Source organism: Agelaius tricolor, unplaced genomic scaffold, assembly GCF_023055355.1.
Source record: "Agelaius tricolor isolate 1412-34295 unplaced genomic scaffold, bAgeTri1.0.p SCAF_1, whole genome shotgun sequence".
In the NCBI taxonomy this organism is placed as follows: Eukaryota; Metazoa; Chordata; class Aves; order Passeriformes; family Icteridae; genus Agelaius; species Agelaius tricolor.
The window spans coordinates 70090580-70110598 of NW_027269261.1; the positions used below are offsets into that span (position 1 = coordinate 70090580).

Below are 20019 nucleotides of genomic sequence, written 5' to 3' on the forward strand. Positions count from 1 at the left end.
CAGACTCCCTTCATTAGATGGCAAAACATTTAAAGGTTGTGAAAAAAGCTTAGACTCCTAGTTTAATTGCTTTAAATTGTAGAGTGGCTACTCTTTGCAGTGCCTTTTATATCTAGTTGGGTGGGTTTTTTTGTTTGTTCGGGGTTTTTTTTTTTGTTGTTTTTGGTTTTTTTGTTTTAGTTTTTCAGAATGCTGAACACTCACTTTATTAAAACTATACTAGATTACATTACAACTATATTAAAGAGGGATACTATACTATACTATACTATACTATACTATACTATACTTAGTACTAACTGAAAAGACTCGTGACTGTTTGCAGACCGACAGTCCACACAGCTTGGACCTGATAGGCTAATTAACATAAACAGTCTTCACCAGAATCCAATTACAAAATTCCTTCAGGTAAACAATCTTCCCACACATTCCACATGTGCAAAACACCAGGAGCAGCAAGCAGAGATAAAAATTGTTTTCCTTCTGTGCTTCTCCAGGAAAAAGCCTGAGAGAGAGAATTATCTCTTTCTGTTCAGAGAATGTGAATCCCACATCTATGAAGCCTTTTAGTGGCAAAACGGGTCACTGAAAGCTTGTCACTTTTGAGGCACTAAAATGTCTGAGCTGGGTGCATAAAGCAAGTGGTCTGAGTCTAGTCTTTAATGTCTACATGTTTTTAATAGAGTTAACATATGTTGAGAGTACTCCATAAAGCTGAAAACAATACACTTTTTTTGTCTGTATTTCATCTGAAGCAAACATGAGTGCACAGTTTCTTTAATAGTGTTGTGTCATGTATGTGGTTTAAAATTGTACCACTACATGCATTGTTTAAAGGAGATGAGTATAAATAGCTCTATAATTGACAAACCATCTTAAAATATGTTCAATTAAATGTATTTGGCAGGTTATGTTCTTACTGGATTTCCTTCTCTCTCGGAGGAATACTTGACTATTCCACAACAAATAGAGAAAATAAGGAATCTAAAATTAAAACCGGATTTCCTGATTACCATTAAGGTAATGTCATCTTCAGTAACTTCCTAGTATTTTTCCTAATTATTAGTAGATTCATATGCTATGCATGTCAAATATAATATTTTCCTCTGTATACTTGAGTACAGAATTCATTGAGGAATGATAAATTCTTCTCTTTATATTGGAATAGAGTTTCGCTGGTTTGTTCCATTATAAGCATTGATGAGGTAATGAACATGTCCTAGAAATTTAGCAGCAGTTACAGGTTTTGCACCTCCACCAATTAGAAGATAGAGGTTTTCAAGAAAGGGAATCTTTGAATTACATGATTATGATGGAATTTTTGACACATGTAATTTGCCACTTGTGTAATGCAGGAAGAAACTTCTCACATATGGAAGTTAGAAAGTAGTTAGAAAATAGTTTTATTTTTCAGTCACTAATTGTGAAACTGCTTAATTATTAATTCATCTTGTTTACAAATCTCAATTTCTTCATGAGCAGTGATGTGACATACCAGATATTTTACAAAATTACTCTGAAATAAGCAGAGAAACATAAACCATTGTTAGTGTGGGATTTAGAGGACTTTCTCAATGTAACTTAAATGAATGGAGTTGCTTGCTATGTCCACATTAGTAAGCAAAACAAGGCAAGAGGATCTCTTCAGACCTCGGGCCAGCTGCTTTGGCCAAACACTGCTAAGCTGTCGTGTTAGTTAGAATGGGGTGGCAGTGCCCAAACTGCCCCCAGGGAAAGGCCCAAGGCCTGTGCCACTCTCCAGATTGTGCCCAACTGTTCACTGGGGGGGTTCTAGCTGGCCCACACTGACCTGTGCCAGACTCCATCTGAAAAAAATAACCATATGTATAGTCGTGAACACATTTTCAGGCCCTTCCTCTAGTAGTGTTTTATTTATAAGCAACTAGAGTCATTTTGTCTTCTACTTTAAATGTGCAGAATGGGTTCTGAATAGTCAGCCTCTGGTGGTGTGCTCCATTCTTCCTGGGATTTTGAGTCTAGTTGGCACATCTATGTGTTTTTTCAGATGCTAAGCCTCTGGCTATGGACCAACTCTATCTCTTTGCAGATTTAACTCAGTGTTTGTTTAATCCCATACTCTTAAGACCTAATTTGCTTGAACATGCATAATGAAAGTTGGTGAATGCCTTCTTCAGACCTTTTTTCCGTAGTCTCAGAAAGATCCTAAAACATCAACAAGACGTATTCTTGTCCTGCTTTTGGGGCAGATTTGATTTTTTCAGAAAGTCAGTCTTTGTTTTAATGCTATGTAGTAAGAAATCCCTGTTGTTGAGAATATGTGTTGTATAGATTCACGTGCAACAATACAAATAGAAGAGTGATGCTAACTAAACCAGAAAGAAAAATTAAATTCTTGACTTCATGTAGTAACACTATGTCCTCTGGGAAGAGGACTGAAACTAAATACACATTAAAAATCCTTGCCCCAAAGTCAAAGAATAACTTTGCTTTTAATTTCAGGGGATTGAAGCTGTTTTCACAGATATGTCAGAATTGTAACTATTTTCATTAGATCAAAACAAAGGAAGAAGGGAGATTCTAGATAACTGTGGCAATAATGAAATACTGTTACTAGTAGACCAATTTAGAGAAATTCTGTCTCTCCAAGAAAAAGATGTTATAGCAGTACAATAAACACAATTTCCTTTTAATTTTTCCTTGCTAGTGTCCAGATCATGAGTTATGCCAAAGAATATCAGGACAAAGGCAAAACCCTGATTCAGGGGTGATATATCAGAGGAGCCAGTGGGATCCTAAAGTTACTGACAAGCGTAAGAAAGAGAAAGATCGGGATGAAGAAGAGGAAGAAGAAGAAGAAGAAGAAGAAGAAGAAGAAGAAGAAGAGCAGGATGAAGAAGAAGGAGAAAAAGATGAGGTAAATATTGCTAAACAGTGCAAAATATTACAGTGTACTTTAGACAAAGCAGAAAAAATTCTGATCTTCTAAAATATCACTATATCTTATGAATTATTAATCTTAATTAATTTTCAAAATTAATCTTAATTCCATTTCTGTCCTGCTTTAAGAGATGTGGGGTAACACTTAAATAGTAGGTTTTTGTGACAGCAAATATTGATCATTGTATAGCTTAACCTGGGCTTAGTCTTTGACTCAAAATTCACTGTTCTTGTTTCTTGCCATAAGTTAGAAGTGTATCAGGAGGAGAAGGATGGCTCTACACTGCCTTTTCTTGATCTAGATAAATTAAAAGAATTCTTAATTTTTTGTAGCAACTTTTTATTAATATTTGCAGGACACTTTCTTGTTTTCTGGCTTTGGTGTTATACTACTACAAATGGATTTTCTTTTTTTTCAGGAAGGTATTAGATTTGAATTCAGGTTAAATTTTTATAATAGGGAGCAGAGACTTACCAACCCAAGTTCTAAGTACACTGCTCTCCATTCATAGAAATAACACTTCATCAGAATAGGATCATGGTCAGCAGTCACTGGACTAATACTCATTGCAAGACTCTCCAAAGCTACTTTTTAAAAATTTGAGTGAAGACAAAAATTATTTTAAGACATTATTTCTGTGTATTGAAATTTTGTTTTGCAGACTGGAGAAGGTCGACGTAAAAAAAAAGAACCTTTTTATCAACTAGTGCAGAGGCCTGAAGATTTTCTTGAAAATGCAGAGAAAAGAATTGGAATATACAAGGATATAATACGTCCTCATTTAGAAGTAAGAAAAAGCAAAGTAATATGATTATGCATAACAAAAGATTTTTAAAATATCTTACACTGTTTTCATTGGTTTTTTAGTTTGCGATTTGTTGTATTGAGGTGGTCATGCTACAACATATCCCAAATTCTGAAATTTATTCTGAAATCAGTGATAAAAAGTTGTCATCTGTAGGTGTTGTTTCTACTCTGCAGTCAAGATAAAGTAATCAACTTTGACTTCTAAAAGTGACACCATACCTGCCACCACAAATGCTTTCTAAATCTAGTAAGTGAAATATTTGAAGAATCCATTGTTTCATCACCATTACCAGAGTCCATTCCAGAATGCAATCCCATAAATAATCTGCATCCATTGTCTTCACTGCAATAGATTCCCTTTCTCACCTGCTTCATTGCCTGCAGATTTATATACAGTATTTATATACAGTAATTAGCCCATTCGTTTTTTTTGCCACTTATTTAATTTCTGAAGCTATGACAGTTTCTTTCCCTGTTGTGTTCAGGAAAGTGGAATTACTGTATGTTTTCTATTTTGTTTTGTTGGGGTTTTTTGTTTTGTTTTTGGTTTTTGTTGTTGTTGTTTTTAATCTCTTAGTACAAGCAACTGCAAAATCTTCATGTTTGATGCCCATTTGACAATTACTGTTTATGCCTTTGAATTTCCCTGTGGATTAGTTAAACCTGTAGATAAAATTGTGTAAAAGTAGTGTAATGGTCTTTGCTAGAGTAACAAACTTCTTACTGTTGTGAAGGGGAAAACAAAAAATGTGATATCTTTAATTATTACACATTAATTTCATGTGGATTTCTTATAAGTGAGCTAATGGAAAGTTGTTTAGATTAAATTACTTTAGGATGTATACCACACTTCAATAGTTTCAACACATTCCACTAGTTGGTAGGGTTCACTTAGGGTTCACTAGCAATGAATATATTGGTGAAGATGCTTAGTGGTCCACTAATACAAAGAACACAGGGTTTTATCAATTGACCCAGTCAGTGTTTGAGATGATTAAATTGAAATTGAAACAAAAAGCTTATGAGGTGTGCAGTTTGCACTGATAGGAAAATAGGTAGAATGAAATTTGGAGAACACATTTGGATGTCTTGATAAATTGTTGGGATTAAAATGACCTGAAATAAATGTGAATACTGCAGTGAGGGGAAACCTACTGAACAACTGCAACATGTGAAATAATTGGCTAGACCTCAGTACTTCAGACAGTCTGCCAACTGAGGGGATTTAGTTAGTCAAAACTAAGTCAATAAATGAAATGCTATTGTTTAAACTCAAATAATATGAATGTACTAGTAAGACTGTAAGACCATTGTATATAAGAGAAATACAAACTATTATCTTCTCTTTAGAGGAGTATTAGAAAGAATTAATTAGTTATTATCTATTTCAACCAAAGAGCAGATGATTTAATTTACAGTATAGAAGACAGACTAGATGAAATGAGCCAGGAAATGAGCTGTGACCATAAATATAGTGAAGAACTGGAACAGATTACCTGCAAAGGTGTAAAGTCACCTTCAATAGGACATTTTAGGCTTGGGGTTAGACCATCATTTGTCAGGAATGGAGTGAGTGTTCTCAGTCCTCAGAGAGAGGCATTAACAACCAACATGGGCTAGGTTTTTAGTCTAAGACATTATTGATAGTGTGAAAATTTCAAGCAAGAAAAGTAAAATATATGGTCCAAATTTTAAAGGAATTGGAAGTCAAAATTAAAACATTGGCCTCTTGACTGACATTTCTGAGAAATGTATTAATTGAGATTGTCTTCATTTTCCAGCAAAGAATTAAGGTAGTGAGACAATTAAAAGTTGAATTCATACACAAAATGTTACTGTATCTTGGTATTTTTTAGCTCTCTTGCATTTGAGCTAAGACTTCTAAGCTATCTTCTGAAGCCATTGTAACTTCAGTTTTGGAATTATCTCTGTATTTATCTGTCATCACATAAAAGTTAATCTCCAGAAGACTTTATAAACCATTAAACAATGAATCCTGATTTTGCTGAAGTGCCCAGGAGTCCAGCCTTTGATAAGTATGGAAAGAGAATGAGCCTCAGTGTCATTATCTGGTTAACTATACTCATTTGACTGGCATGTTCTTTAACAGGGATTGTTGGCTTACCAGGATTGTCGATGTCTTATTGAAGTGGATGGAAGTCAGGAACCAGATCATGTTTTGGAGGTAAGTAAACTATGCACCAGCTAAGTTAACCTTCATTAGAAAATAATTTCTCAATTCTGTGGATTGTTTTCCTGATGGCAAAATTTTAAGTTGTGTTTAAAACCTATTAATTTACTATTAGAAAACATGACTTTTGAAATACTTGCTTTCCTTTCTCTATTGGAAGACTCACTGCTCTGCTCCCAGGCTTACATATATGTTACATGAGAATATTTTCAGACAGGCTACAAACTTTTGTATTATGTCCACCTGATTTCACTGCTTTTTCTGATCTGTATTAATGTAAATTATAATGAGAAATTAAAATATTTTTGGTATGGTATATTTGCAAAACTGGTTTATTTGATACTTGTGTCTAAAATATATGTTGCATAATGGAATATAATTTTTATTAATTTTGATATTGTTTTGCAATGTAGCTGAAGACCCTTGATTCCTGTAAGAATTCTGCTGAGTGCTTGTGTCTAGATTTTTAGCTTGTAACAGAGCAACTTGTTCTTCCTATTGAAAAACCTACAATGATAAATTTTGAAGATAAATAATCTTATCCTCTGTCTCATAACTAAAAGTTGCTTCAAATCAGAACCTAGAGTATGGGGTTGAAAATTAAGCAGGAGATTGTTTTTGACAAGGTAGGAAGTAAACTTCTCCTGCATTTTCTCCTCTGTTTGAAATAAATTGTATTATTATAATTCTCTAAGTTATTATTTCAGTGTATGCATGCTTAACTCTACAATGAATGGCCCTATGGGGGGAAAAAACCCAGTCATTTTGCAACATTAGAACATACAATTTCCTCATTTATGATCCATTTGTAAATGTTGCAAGACAAAATTTATATTAAATGCAGTCAAGTTATGTTATGATTCCAACCATTTTACCTACAAGTAAGGCAAAGGCCTATAATAAAACTAGCCCAAACATGACAAAATTTGCTTTTTCATTTCAGGAATATTTGCATTCAATCAATATTACATTCAGGAAACTATTCAAATAAACTTAAATATCATCTGATTCTCATTGGTAGACATTGGTATATATACCTTTCAAAATAAACTACCCAAAGTTGTATTGCTTCTGAATGTGCCTAATCTGATTTCCCAATGAGATTTGCCTCTTTTTCCAATTGGAGCTCCTCTGAGTACTTGCCCTGCCTTGGGGGAACCTTCACGGTCTTGTCCTTTAGTAGGCTTGGGATTCACAGCATATTGAGGAGACAGAAAAGCTGTGATTTGGCCTTTTGCACTGCCTGTATCTACCAAATAGCTTCTTAAAATTCAGCTCAATAACTAGTATGAGTCTGAGTTAAAAACTGGGCCTTGGTTTTTATATAGCCATTATATAAACAATAAGTTACAATTTTAAATAGATTTTTAGGGGCCCTTCTGAAGATAAAAGCAGTTCTGATTTATCATTGTTGCTGCTAGAAATGAAGGGATGGGACTATATTCGAACTAAGAACAATTTATTGCTCAGATAAACATCAATTCTAGAGGAGCAAGCATTCAGCCATAGCTCCAGAGTAGTCACAAGTTTCTTTGTTATAAGGCAATATATAATTTTTAATAGACAGTTGCCACAGGATTTATTTTGCTTTTCTAACCTATCACCTTCACTTACTTCTACTGCACTGCGGATGCTTGTATCCAATGGACTTCTAACTCACAGGCACACATATTATATATGTGTGCTTCTATTATAACTTCTAAACTCTTAGCTTACTCTGTACAACCACACCCTTACATTATAAACCCTTCACCATTTTCTCAGTACAGTTTCTCCCTTACTTAAGGCATATTCTCACCTACAACTATAGAAATTTAAGTTTATGACTTTTCTGCTTAATGTCTGTGTATTGTACTTTTACATCAATCTTAGCTTCTTCTAAGGCTGCAGATCAAATCCTTCAGTGTCTGTGGAAGTTTCTGTTTTTCTGATTCCCACACTGATTGGTACTAAATCAAGACTTATTTTATTTTCAGACAGTGGTAGGCCGACTTGAGTCTATGGAAGTTCAAAATGCAGCTCCTGTAGTCAGACTCCAAAGTGAACAAGAAGAAGAAACGCTGGAGGGAAAGCAAAACGTAAGTGTGCTTTTCTAAAGTGTGACTGACTGTAATAACTAGAATTACTTTTCTGCTGTAAGCTTATATTACAGCATCTTTGTTTCAAAACAACCAGCTTGTTTTACCATGCAGTAAGAGCATTCTGTAAGCATTGGCCTTTCAGAAATGAGAATTTAAAGTCATTTTGGGACTGAAGTCCACTTAAAAAGTATGAAAATAAAAAAAACCCTGTGATTCCCAAAAAACCACATAATAATTATAATAAAACTTTGAACAGAATGTTTCTTTTAGTAATAGAGGAAAAATTAATTCCTTCCAAGGAAATAAAGAAACTTTAGCCAAAGGATAACAATCTCAGAAGCTGACTCTTAGCTCAGTCTACTCTTTTCCTGAATAAGAATCAATATGCTAATCCAAATATAGCAACATTCTGCCTGAGATTACATTTGTTCTATTTTCCTGTAATTAATTAGAAACATGAAAAGTTACTCACGTTACTGCTGAATTTTGCTGAATCATTGCAATTATAATTTGTGTCCCTTCCAAATAAACCTGAAAATCAGAAGTTTTGCATGTATGTCGTCACCTTTATTTAGTTCCGATCATCTTTCCTATTTCTGAAACAAAACTCTGAATATATGAATGGAAGTGTAATGAGGAGACCACACATTTTCACAGAAATACCCCTCCCTTCACTTTTCTGTTTTCTCAGTTCACAAATTCACAAGTGAAAGACTTTCTCTGTCAGAGGTCATCTATATTTATTATTTAGTTAGTTTGTGTGTTTTTGCTTGTGTGTAAGCTTTGAGTAACCACAGTACTCAGGGCAAAGATTAACTGAACATTTTGCACAGAATTGCTTCCCTTTGTGTTGAACCTGCAGCTTTTTAGCTCAGTGTCCTCCAGTATGCAGAAGTCAGTGAATAGTTTGGTTTTCTACATCTGCCCTCTAATAACTCTTGAGTTCAGATGTCTGTCCTGCTCTTACGTAGCTATACTGAAGAATTCCAGTCTGTATAATTTTATTCCTTCTTACACAACAAGCTTGTTGTGGGATTGATCAATTATATTACCTTTTTCTGAAACTTATCCAATTTTGCTGTGTCCTTTCTGAGATCAGGGCAGCAGGAGGCACGTTGCAGTAAAGACAAGGGCAATATTTAAACAATTTAAACACAAACCTTTATCATCCATTCTCTCTGTGCTCAACATTCCTAACATTCAAGTTGGTTTTCTGACTGCTCTTGGCCATTGAAAAAATGCTTTCACAGAGGGATCTATTTCTGACTAGTGACAGTCAGTGAAAATTCATAGCTTCTGTGTAAAAGTGCTATTTTAATGCCTGCTTCTACTGGTTCTTAAAGTTCTTCTGAAGCTCCTCACAGCCAGCACTTGTCCATACTATTCTGAATTTAGAGTCACCATGACTTTAGGATTCACTCACTATTCACATTCTGTGAAACGGCTATTAAACTTTTTCCTATCATATTATATTTCTGCATGGCTAAAATAGATATTTTAATATTGCTATTCCCTGATCCAGATAATGGTCCTTTTTCAAACCCTTTAGAGGAAATCTTAGCCATTTTCCTTTGTTTTCAATAAATGGCTCTTTACCATTTCAAACTTTTAAAAATAATAAATAAAGCCTACAGGAACTATTTTAAGTACTATTCCTTTAAGTACTATTCCTTCCTTCAGGTCTTTTAAACAGACCTGAAAAATGAAGTAATTTCTCTTGAAAACTGTCCTATAATTCTGAAATCATTTTTATTTAAATGTTAAAAAAACCATAATGTGTTTTTCTTTTAAGTTAGCTTATTTTCCATCAAAAGGTTTCAAAAAAGTCTAATAAAAAAGGCATATGAAGCTTCAGACAAAAATTACACTTGCATTTATTGCTATTTTAATAAACAGGATGAACTTCTCCGGGCTCTGTCATCTTACAAACTGATAGCACCCAGATACCGATGGCGTAGGAGCAGGTGGGGACAAGTGTGTCCCGTGGCTCTAAAGGAGGGGGACATTGTAATGGGAAACCCAGAGTTTGCTGTCAGGTTAGTGGAATTTATCACCCTTAATTTTCATATCTATTTTATGGGATGTCTATATCTGCTAGCTTCTCTTCTGTTTTAAGTTTTCTAGGTAAAATGTACGTACTGTCATGCCAAGAGGCATTGAACAAATTTGTGTTGAATCCACGGCCTTACCTCTTACCTCCAATGCCAGTTCCTCCTTGTAAAGTGTTTGTATTTGGTCCTCCATTCTCTGGAAGAACAACTATTTGTAATGAAATTGCACAGAATTATAAAGGAAAGGTAGGTTCATAAATGTCTTAGGTAGCAGAGTATCAGCTGGGCTTGGCAATCAGTTAAGCACGTTCTTGTCATGTTATTAACATTCACATTACAAATATAGGGATTACAGAGGAAACAGTATTTTAGTGAAATTCGTTTTTTTTATAAAAGTAGCTACAGATCAAGAATACTTTTATATATCCTCTTATATTGCAGTTATCTTAGTATTAGAATACTATAAATAACTTTGTATCTAAAATAATTAAATATAAATGCAAATGGAAAATAATTTCTTTTTCAAGAAAACCCCAACCCTGCACTTGAATTACATGTAAATTTTTCTGAAATCTGCAGAGCTTTTCTAAAATCATTTTATTTTATAAATATTGGAACAGATGCTATATTTGTCTTCTGTGATATTTGTATTTTTTCAAATAATTTCACTAGGTTCTTGATATGGACATACTCATTCAACAATATAAAGAATCAAGAGAGAAACACACTGAGGAATTGCGAAAGGATGCAGTAGAAAAGGCTGTAGAGGCAGTGAAAAATAGATTGGAATCAGAAGAACAATCAGAAGAATCAGGTGAATAAGCTGTTCTGTGGTCTTTGAAGCTGTCTTATTTGCTTTACATCATTTAACTTCAAAATAATTGTAGTTGTTGTGCCAGCAATTAATAAGAAAATGTGGAAAAATATTCATGTTTTGCACATCATAGGGAATGCAGGCTATTTTATTGTTTAAAATACACTGCCTTGATCTAAAATTTGTATTGGTTGAAAAACTAGTTTGGTAAACCTTTTGATTTAGGAACTGAAGGGAAATCAAATAAATGGAAATTCTAGCGTGCTCTAAATGCCTGATTATTCTGGCACAGAAATGTCATTCTGTTTGTATTGAAACAATATTTAGCTTAGAGGTGGAAAGTACTGTACAGTTAAAAATGTTGTGGTTTTGATACTGAGAGAGCAAACCAAGATTTTAGTTTATGAGACACATTCTACATCTGCATTCAGAACTGCTGTTTGTTTCTTTCTCAGAGCAATTGTGTATTGGTTAAAAATGTATGCTGTGCTGAAGTTATGATATAATGCTTTATTTAAATCCTGATTTCAAATTTCTCTGTGAAGTTCATTTAAAAAATCTATGGTGTTAGGGATACCAGAGATAACTGCTGACCACCCAGAAGTTCAAGCCATGGTAGAAGGAGCCATGAAAAGCATGTCGTTCTCTGACGATACAATGTTATCTCAAATGTACGCTGAAGCACTGGAGGAAGCTATTGCAGGGGTGAGACTACAAGTAGTATATAGCAAAGTACATTTTTCCTAAGAGGAACTTCTAACAGTTTATGCATTATCCATATACGTTCTTAGTTTTCCCATTTGAGAGATCAGTTTCATTTATATCACATAGCCCAAAAGCTTACATAGGATTGAGGAGACACTGAGGAAGATAATGAAAGAAAAATCTAATGAGGACTATTTTATTGTCCTTTATATATAATAAAAACATGTGTGTGCATGTGTATATATATATTCACACACTTATAGAGAAATTATTTCTGTCTTTCAAATTACCTGAGCTACAAATTGTTAACAGCTGGGAGAATTATCTGACAGATCATTGTCTGCTTGCTCTACTCTTATATTTGTAGTCACTATTAAAGAACTGAACACCAGATGTAAGAGTTTCAAAAGAATTGTTTATGAAGATCTATACAGGAATCCTTAAATGTTTTGAATTTGTTCAATAGTATGTAACTATTGAAACTGGAGTGTAAATTCTTTATAGGCAAGCTTAAAAAATCACTATGACATTAGTCTCTTCTTGTTTAAAATGTTTCTCTTTTCATTCAGACATACAAAGTTATAAATGTCTTACTTTTTATTGACCTGAAATGACAATAAGGAAAAACCATAGCATTTAGAAAGTAATTTTGTATTGTGCTGTCCTTTTTGTACAGCTCATTTAAGTCTTTTTATATTCCTGAATGTGACATTTTCTAACAGCTTATGAAGACTAACAAAGACAGGTTTCCTGGTGCTTCAGAAAGAGGAGGGTGGGTAGTGGATAACTACCCTCTGTCAGAAGACCACTGTTCAGCGTTATTAGCGAAAGGACTTCTACCTGACACGATTGTCTGTCTGAAGGATACACAAAAAGATGGTTAGTAAAGGCACCCTAATGCAACTTTATACTTTCTTTCTTTTTTTCTGTGTTGATATCTGTATATAAAACATACTTGTGAGAAAAACTAGTAGTTATGTCCCATTTATAAAGCTTCAGGGTCTGGAGAATGAATCATCCAGTGAATCAACAAGAGTACCACAATTTCTTACAATTTGGAGTTAGGGAATTACACAGAATTTAAACCAGGAATACTTTGCTATAACAGCAAAGAAGATTTCTCCCATTTTAAATCAGTTTTCATTTTTCTCCTATTTACAACCAGCAGGAAATACCAGTAGACTCTTGTAGCATCAGATTTTTCTATTCTTGGCTGGCTGGCTGGCCACCACCTTGCAATGTGGCTCTTGGTCAAATTTCTCTGCCTTGGTTTGCCCATTTGCAAAATCAGGTTAGAGGTATGAAATTTCTCAGCTTGAGAGAAGAGGCAAGGGGGGAAATACTTGTATGCAGGGGTACCCTGTTCTCCATTCTGGGATCAAAAATAAACCCCAGTAACTTCCTACCCAGATGGATACAGTGGCTTCGTATCCATGAATTCAGAGTAAGGGATTTTTACTTTATTCTTTCCAGCCAAAAGGAAGATTGGCACCAAGCATCAATAACTGAACATATTCATGTACTGTTAAAAGTTTGTCAAATTGTGTCTTCGTGGATCATATTTGCTTGATTCATACCACACCACAAGTTTAATTGATCATTGGCAATGTTTGATCATTCCCTGTTCAACCCAGTCCATTATCAAAAAAATCTCTTTCAGTGGCAGAAACTTCCATTGAAGAAAGGCATGATGGCTCTATTCCCATATAGTTCAAGACAACTCATTAGGTGCCCAGCACTGGAATCAGTCCAGAGATCTTCAAACCCTTGTCCCTGAATATAAAAATCAACCTGAGAAAAACAAGGTTACACAGTTTACTCAGAACAGATTTCTTTTTAAAAAACCCCAAATTTTCAGAAGTATGTCAACTGATCAGCAAATCATCCTCACGACTCAGGAATAGTACCTAAAGAACTTAGTCACATAGCTTTGTGAAATTTTGTAACTAAAAGTGTTTCAGGGTGACCAGAGCTCACACACAGATTAAATACTGGCTGAACATTTCTATGAGAAAGCTCTAGATCCAGTGTTTGTCAGAAAACTGTATTTGCAGAAGCAGTCATTTAAGACTTCATCTCAGACACTTTTGGAAAGAACCTAGAGGCAAATTGCTTTTCCATGCCTCATCTTTGCTTCCCAGCCATTCCAAGCTTATTGAAAAGTTCATGAACCTTGTTTCTGGGACATAGTGCATTGTCCTTTCATACAACCACAAAAAGCATCTCCTTCCTGTAGTTGGCATATGGTAATGAAATGTCAATACTGTGTGCTAAATAATAAACATCAGGAGTCTACCTCTAGCCTGAACTGCAGGGAGAGCAGTGAGGTGGGAGAGATGCTTTCAGAATTATATTAAATTTCTCTTCACTTCTCAGAATTTAACAAATTAGTGAATTAGTTGGATAGAAGAAAAGGTTGTCTCTTTTCTGGTCAGTAACTACTTCTTTTTTTAAAAATATATTTTCTTTTTTATTTTTTGTTTTCTGAAGGGAAGAATTTGGGAATTCATAGCAGAGGCTTTCAAATTAAGGCCTCTCTAGAGCCTGCCTATTCTGTGCTTCCTTCCTGCAATATACACCTCTGCCATTTCCACTAGTTCTCAAAACCTCGCTCTGAATTACTTGCTCTAATATGAATAACCTATTTTATACTCTTGGTAGTATAAAAATTTGGCTGAAAATGTAGCTTTTTGCTTAGGGATACATTTCCTTGAATTTAGTTATTTTGTTTCACTTTATTCTTTTTATTTACACAATTGTGTTGACTCTTTACTTGATTCCCACTTGTTTCTGTCATTTAAATAATTATGTAGTTGTGAAGTTTACATTTTCACAGCATTTGAGTCATTACTTTGAAATCTGTTCCCTGACCTAGTCTAAGCTCTCATAAGTCCACTGATGAAAACAGGTTTCAGCACACAGCCATAAATAAATCTATTTGTCAAAATAAATAAATCAGTAGAGTTCCTAGTAGGAACAGCATACTCTTAATTTCTGCTAAACAGCTGCAGTAGTAGAGGTATGCACATTATTTATATTTTTATTTGAATGTTTTTCATTTGTTTCTTCATAGCATTCTTTGTGCACTTGCAAATAAAATAAATGGCAGAGTAACACATGATATATGAAAGTTTAAGACAAATCATTTCAGTTCTGTCTCCTTTTATAGCCTTCATAACCTTCCAATATTCCAGACTCAGTTTTTTAGGTGCTTTAAATTGCAAAAAGCTCTAAAATTGCATAAATCACCAGCGTCATAACAGTTCAGCGGTATATATACTTTTTGTTGACTTTAAAAGAAATCTGTCAACAATTTATTAATTGATATTCCTAAGACAATGACTTTAGTTTTATACGGACGCATTAAAGTCATTACTGTCATGCAATTGTGCTGCAGGAGCCTGTATACTGCGCAGAGCATACCTAGCAAGTAGGAATGAAAATAGTTCTAAGAGTTTGGAAGGACCAACACATGAAGCATTAGAAAAGAAAGAAGATGATGCAAGGTAAAATATTCCAAATATCTGAATGTATAAAATGAGCACAAGAAAATTCTAGCCTCAATTTGTGTTAAAGGTATCAGTGCATTTATCGCACAAATTAAGTAAAGCAGTACACTAAGACTAGTTATCATATACAGGAAATAATCCAATATCTGTTGTCTTTGAGGAATATTTCATTTATATCAGTACATATGGTGGCAGTAAAATCTCTTTGTAAATGCTTTTTCATTAGCCTTTCATTAGTCCAACCTTTTAATGCAATGAGACAAGAAAATTTTAGATAATAAAATACATATGATTTTTATTTTTTACAACCAAAATTATATTTCCACATCTTTACATTTAATATATCTGCAACTTGCTTTAGTAATATTTGTAATGGTCTTAAGATAAATAAACTTTTATTTACAGCGGAGGAATGGAAGAAACACTGACATCAGAGAAAGATCAGTCTCCAGCTGCTGCTGAGGAGAAAGGTGTGTATCATTTGACTTCTGATCTAATTATGTGTTTCAATCACTTAGTAGTTTGATTTTCCAGTTTTGATTTCCTTTTTTATATTCAGCATCAGGAAAATTGACTTTTTGTTACTCTCTTCACTGGTACTCTCTTCACACATTTCTTTGTGTCATTCCTCATGGATGTTGCAGAATAGAGATGGTTTCCATTAAATCAGTCAGCACTGTTGCAGTTTTCAATAAATCCAAGGGATGGGATTCTATCTCCTCTAGTAACTTTTCTAAGTGGGTTATTAACTGTCTTGAAACTACTCATCAAAAAATCTGTAGCTCTTTAAAAGTTACAAAGCATTGCTGGAACTTAGTCAATAGTTAATGAGAAAATCACAGCATTGTCTGATTTTCTGGTCTTCCTTCAGTAAGCTCAACCTGAAGTAATTAAAAGGGAATGGAAATCAGTTCATCAGTGTCTTTCTTAACATGCATTGGGAATTGCTCAATCTGATAGCAACACACATTATGAATTGCTGAATCCAGAAGCAGAGGTGAGGCTGTAGCAGCTCTGTGTCCCCAGGACCATGCAATGAGTCTGAGCATGTATTCCCATTTCCCTGTCATCCTCTTCTTACTCTATTATCCATGCTAGTGGATCCAATCTACTTTGATCCTTCCTTCTCCTTGCCTTCTCAGAAAAGCTTCCTGATATTATAAATCTCCCACAATCCCAAACTGCTTTTCCCTAGGCACCCCCTAATGAATCTCATGCCCTGTAGGCAGTGATGCACTTCAGCCAGAGAGCTTCTTGGCTTCTCGGGGTGACCCATCTCAGTAAATTTCACACCCAGATAATGCCTTCATCATCATCTTCTAATGGCCCTGAGGGGTGTCAAGTCATAGTTGTATTTGTTGTGATTAAGTTTTGGGGGTTCACCTATCTGTCATTGTTTCTCCCCTCCTTTGTGCTTATGGACATCAGTCTTTAACAACATAACTTAACACTATAAAAACTAATGGAATTCTGTGTATTACATGAGGTTTCCCCTCTGGCAACAACATAAATAAAACATTTTGGATAAAGATGTTCTTACTTTATTGCTTTCTATATTGACAGAACCAATTTTTTTTTTTTTTTTGTTTCCTGTAAAGATCCTACTTTATATCAGAATTGTGTTTTACTTAGTTTCTAGCAGAGAAAATATAATTGTCCTGGGCAGAAGTGAATAATCTATAAGGAGTGAGATTTTGGCAGCAGACCAGCTGTCACAAATGGGCTGGATTTTTGCACCTCAGATTCTGTCAGTTGGATTGAGACTTAGAGTTAGTTCCAGTTAGTTGTGATATTATGGTCTCTTCGAGCTAGGTCTTATAAACCTATATCACACTTGAGATGGCTCAGCTGCCTCAGATGGCATCAAATTAGCAGGATGGCTTCTGTGGCAGTGTTGGAAACAGAAAAGTTTTAATAAAAGGCAAAATAACAAAGCTCTTTACAGAGAAAACCTGAGTTAGAGGTACACCTAACAAAAGCAATTACTTCCTTTTTTCTCTTTTTTTTCTAGTAAATTACTTAGGCAGGACTTTCTAGCTTCTATCCAATTAGCTATCCTTAAGTTTGAAGTAAAGTCCCCAAAGTCCTATGAGGTGTCTTTTTACCTAGTTGAGAAGAGAACTTCTAGGTTTTTTTCTTTTTAAAGAGGCAAAAGATAATTAGTCACAACATCAACAAAGGGCACATTCCTACATAGTTTTAATGGTTTGAACCTCAATAGTCCAAAAAGCTGCAGAGTTTTACTTCCCTCTTAGCCTTCTTTAATCACTGCCTAGCTTCTTAGAATAATGTTTCTGTCTGATTTGGATCAGCTGCCACAATGAATTACCATGAATAAATATCTGTCACTATATTAAGAACTAGACTGGGGACTTTGGAGTATTTTCTTTCTCTACTATACAGTCTCAAGATTTCCCATTCATAGCCTGAATTATCACCCAAGGCCTGGAGAGGAATTCCCACTTTCATTTTTTCTCATTAAGAATCTAGACTGCTATTGCCATTTTTCTTTCAAACACAACATACTGGTTTCTATACTAAATTACTATGGCCAGGCTTAAGTTCTGTATTACCAGTATGTCTCCCATATGTTCTCTTTCCTGACCTAGTCTGACATTTATTTTACATATTTATTTAAGATGCATTTATCATACATATTTACAAGGCCTAAGTTGTAAAGGTAGTATAAGATAGAATGAATAAGATAGCATGCTTTTATATTTTAATGAGGTAATATTTCACCTACTCTGAAAAAAAATACTGTAGCTTTCTAGGGTTTTTTTAATTGAATGTAAGCTTTTTTAAAAAATCCACATGATACCTTTTTATAGTTTCTAATAAAACACATAGCTTTTCTCCAAAGTGAATAAATCCTGTAGTATTAAACATAAAGGCTTCTACAAAGATACTTTGTCATTCTCATCTCAAATAACAAAGTTCATGGGAGTTTACAATATCTAAATAATGTTGATCTGAGTACCTCAAAACAACATAATAATGTCATGTGGTCTTAAGATATGTTAAGTCCTTGTTCAGAGAAAATCATGTTTTCCTACACCTGCATTTTATTTCAGTAATCAAACACTGACTCACCAAAACAATTCAGTCATGCTGCTCTTAGCCTGGCATCATTTTATTTCACATGTAGTGCCATCAGCACATTGACTGCAGCTTTTCTCCCATGTGACATATCTTTACAGCAATATAGATAAATGTTCACAGTTCACATGTTCCCAGTTTGTTAGGTTTTTATAATATATAGCAGTTAGAATATAAAAAAGATAGCTCAGAAAAAATACTTGCGAGCCCAAATCGTACTCTTTTGGTCTCTCATATATGGCATCCTATGGAAATGGCTCAAAGCTGCACCAGGAGAGGCTTAGATTGGGCATCAGGAAGTGTTTCTTTACTGAGAAGGTGGTCAAACACCAGAACAGGATTCCTGGAGATGTGACTGATGCCCCAAACCATTCAAGAAACATTTAGGAAATGCCACTAATAACATGCTTAAGCTTTTGGTCAGCCCTGAATTGCTCAGTTGATGAGCAGTAGATGATCATTGTAGGTCCCTTCCAACTGGAATAGTTCTATTCTATTCTATTCTATTCCATTTCATTCCATTCAAGTAGATGCACATTTTAATAACCACTATTTTTGTGATGTCAGTGGAATCTGGGATTGTTTCAGCACTGAAAATATTCAAGTTTATAAGATTGTCTGTGTTTAAAAGGAAAAAATGGTTCCAGTGATGAACAAGGTACTTCCACATGTCTTAATGAGAGTAAAAGTAACTGAAGAAGGAGAATTCATGTAAATCTAACAAATGTGTTTAAGTGAGTTAAGAAGCTAAGTTCAATGCTGAAATGTCTGCTAAAGATATAGAAATCAATTTATGTGGTAACTCTTGCTTGTAATGTCTCACTGAACATTATAGCCTCATATATTTTTTTCACGTCCTTTGACACAATTATTCTGAGAGGTTTTATTCAGGAATTTATTTAAGCATTTTTGCAGAAGCTTTGCATGAGTATGACTGTATTTATACTAGGGGACAGCTATATCAATTCATGAGACTATCTTTCAGCTGTTGTAGAGGAGTTCTCAACTTCAGGTAGATCTGTGGGTTCACTCCAATCTTCCTGAAGTAATACTTGGCATATTCTTTTCCTGCCACATTTCTGCCAGAGATTACTTCCTTTCTGTAGCAAACTCAACTGGAGCGCACACATGCTTATGCCTCAGTAGCTCAGGCTGGTGTGTTTGTACAACCCCATTTTCACTGATGTCTCTTCTGCTGCTCTTGCTATTTGGGCAGAAGTTCTTGGCAAATATAAATTGGCAGCTGGGCTCATAATTCCAGATGTCACCTCTCTTTTAAGATCATTATTAGTTATATGCTCTTTAATATTGAGTCCCAACTCTTTAATATTGATCTCCTTTCTCATTACAGATGGTGGAGTGTGGAATCAATACCCTTCTCTTGGGCTTTTATTCTATTTCCTTGCTTTTTTTTTATTTTTATCATCATGTTAAATTCAGTAAGATATTTGAAACAAGAGCAAAAAATAATTAAACCTGTTCATGTTAGTGCATTTCCTATTTAGTCTTTGAAGAGAAATACTTCTTGGAATCAATTGTAATTACAACATTTACCAGGCAGATGATGTGTGCTCAGTCCTACAGCCTCTAAATATATTTCTTTTGTTTTTCTTGACAACTTGCATCCTGATTTGTGCTTTCTCCTACCTTTACCTGGAGGCTTTTCAGAGAGAGAGTTTGGACAAGGACAGTTTATTAAACTGGAGATGAGAGATTGCAAATTACTTATACTGCAAACTTCAAAGCAAGCTCTAGTGATATTACCTTCACAGTTTGTTCAGTGTCTGAGCAAAGCTGCATGATCTTCAAAGCCACTTTCTGCTGTGATTTATAAATCAGATG

General features: G+C 34.6%; 1 protein-coding gene across 8 annotated transcripts in view; it reads left to right on the top strand.

The window, feature by feature from the left end:
* The window catches only part of AK9 (adenylate kinase 9), a 59936-nt gene that overhangs the window by 8795 nt on the left and 31122 nt on the right, over positions 1 to 20019 (top strand). For 7 of the 8 annotated variants that reach the window (XR_011681059.1, XM_071438895.1, XM_071438864.1 and 4 more), the window contains 12 exons: positions 908 to 1020; positions 2687 to 2896; positions 3582 to 3707; positions 5838 to 5912; positions 7895 to 7996; positions 9896 to 10035; positions 10116 to 10296; positions 10723 to 10864; positions 11436 to 11569; positions 12292 to 12448; positions 14967 to 15075; positions 15484 to 15548. Coding sequence is in view for 7 of the 8 variants with exons in the window: in XM_071438895.1 (XP_071294996.1) it covers positions 908 to 1020; positions 2687 to 2896; positions 3582 to 3707; positions 5838 to 5912; positions 7895 to 7996; positions 9896 to 10035; positions 10116 to 10296; positions 10723 to 10864; positions 11436 to 11569; positions 12292 to 12448; positions 14967 to 15075; positions 15484 to 15548 (1554 nt within the window). In the remaining variant the exon portion in view is untranslated. Of the gene's footprint in view, positions 1 to 907; positions 1021 to 2686; positions 2897 to 3581; positions 3708 to 3913; positions 3975 to 5837; positions 5913 to 7894; positions 7997 to 9895; positions 10036 to 10115; positions 10297 to 10722; positions 10865 to 11435; positions 11570 to 12291; positions 12449 to 14966; positions 15076 to 15483; positions 15549 to 20019 lie in introns of those variants that run through there. The other variant, XM_071438913.1, reaches the window with a different exon arrangement.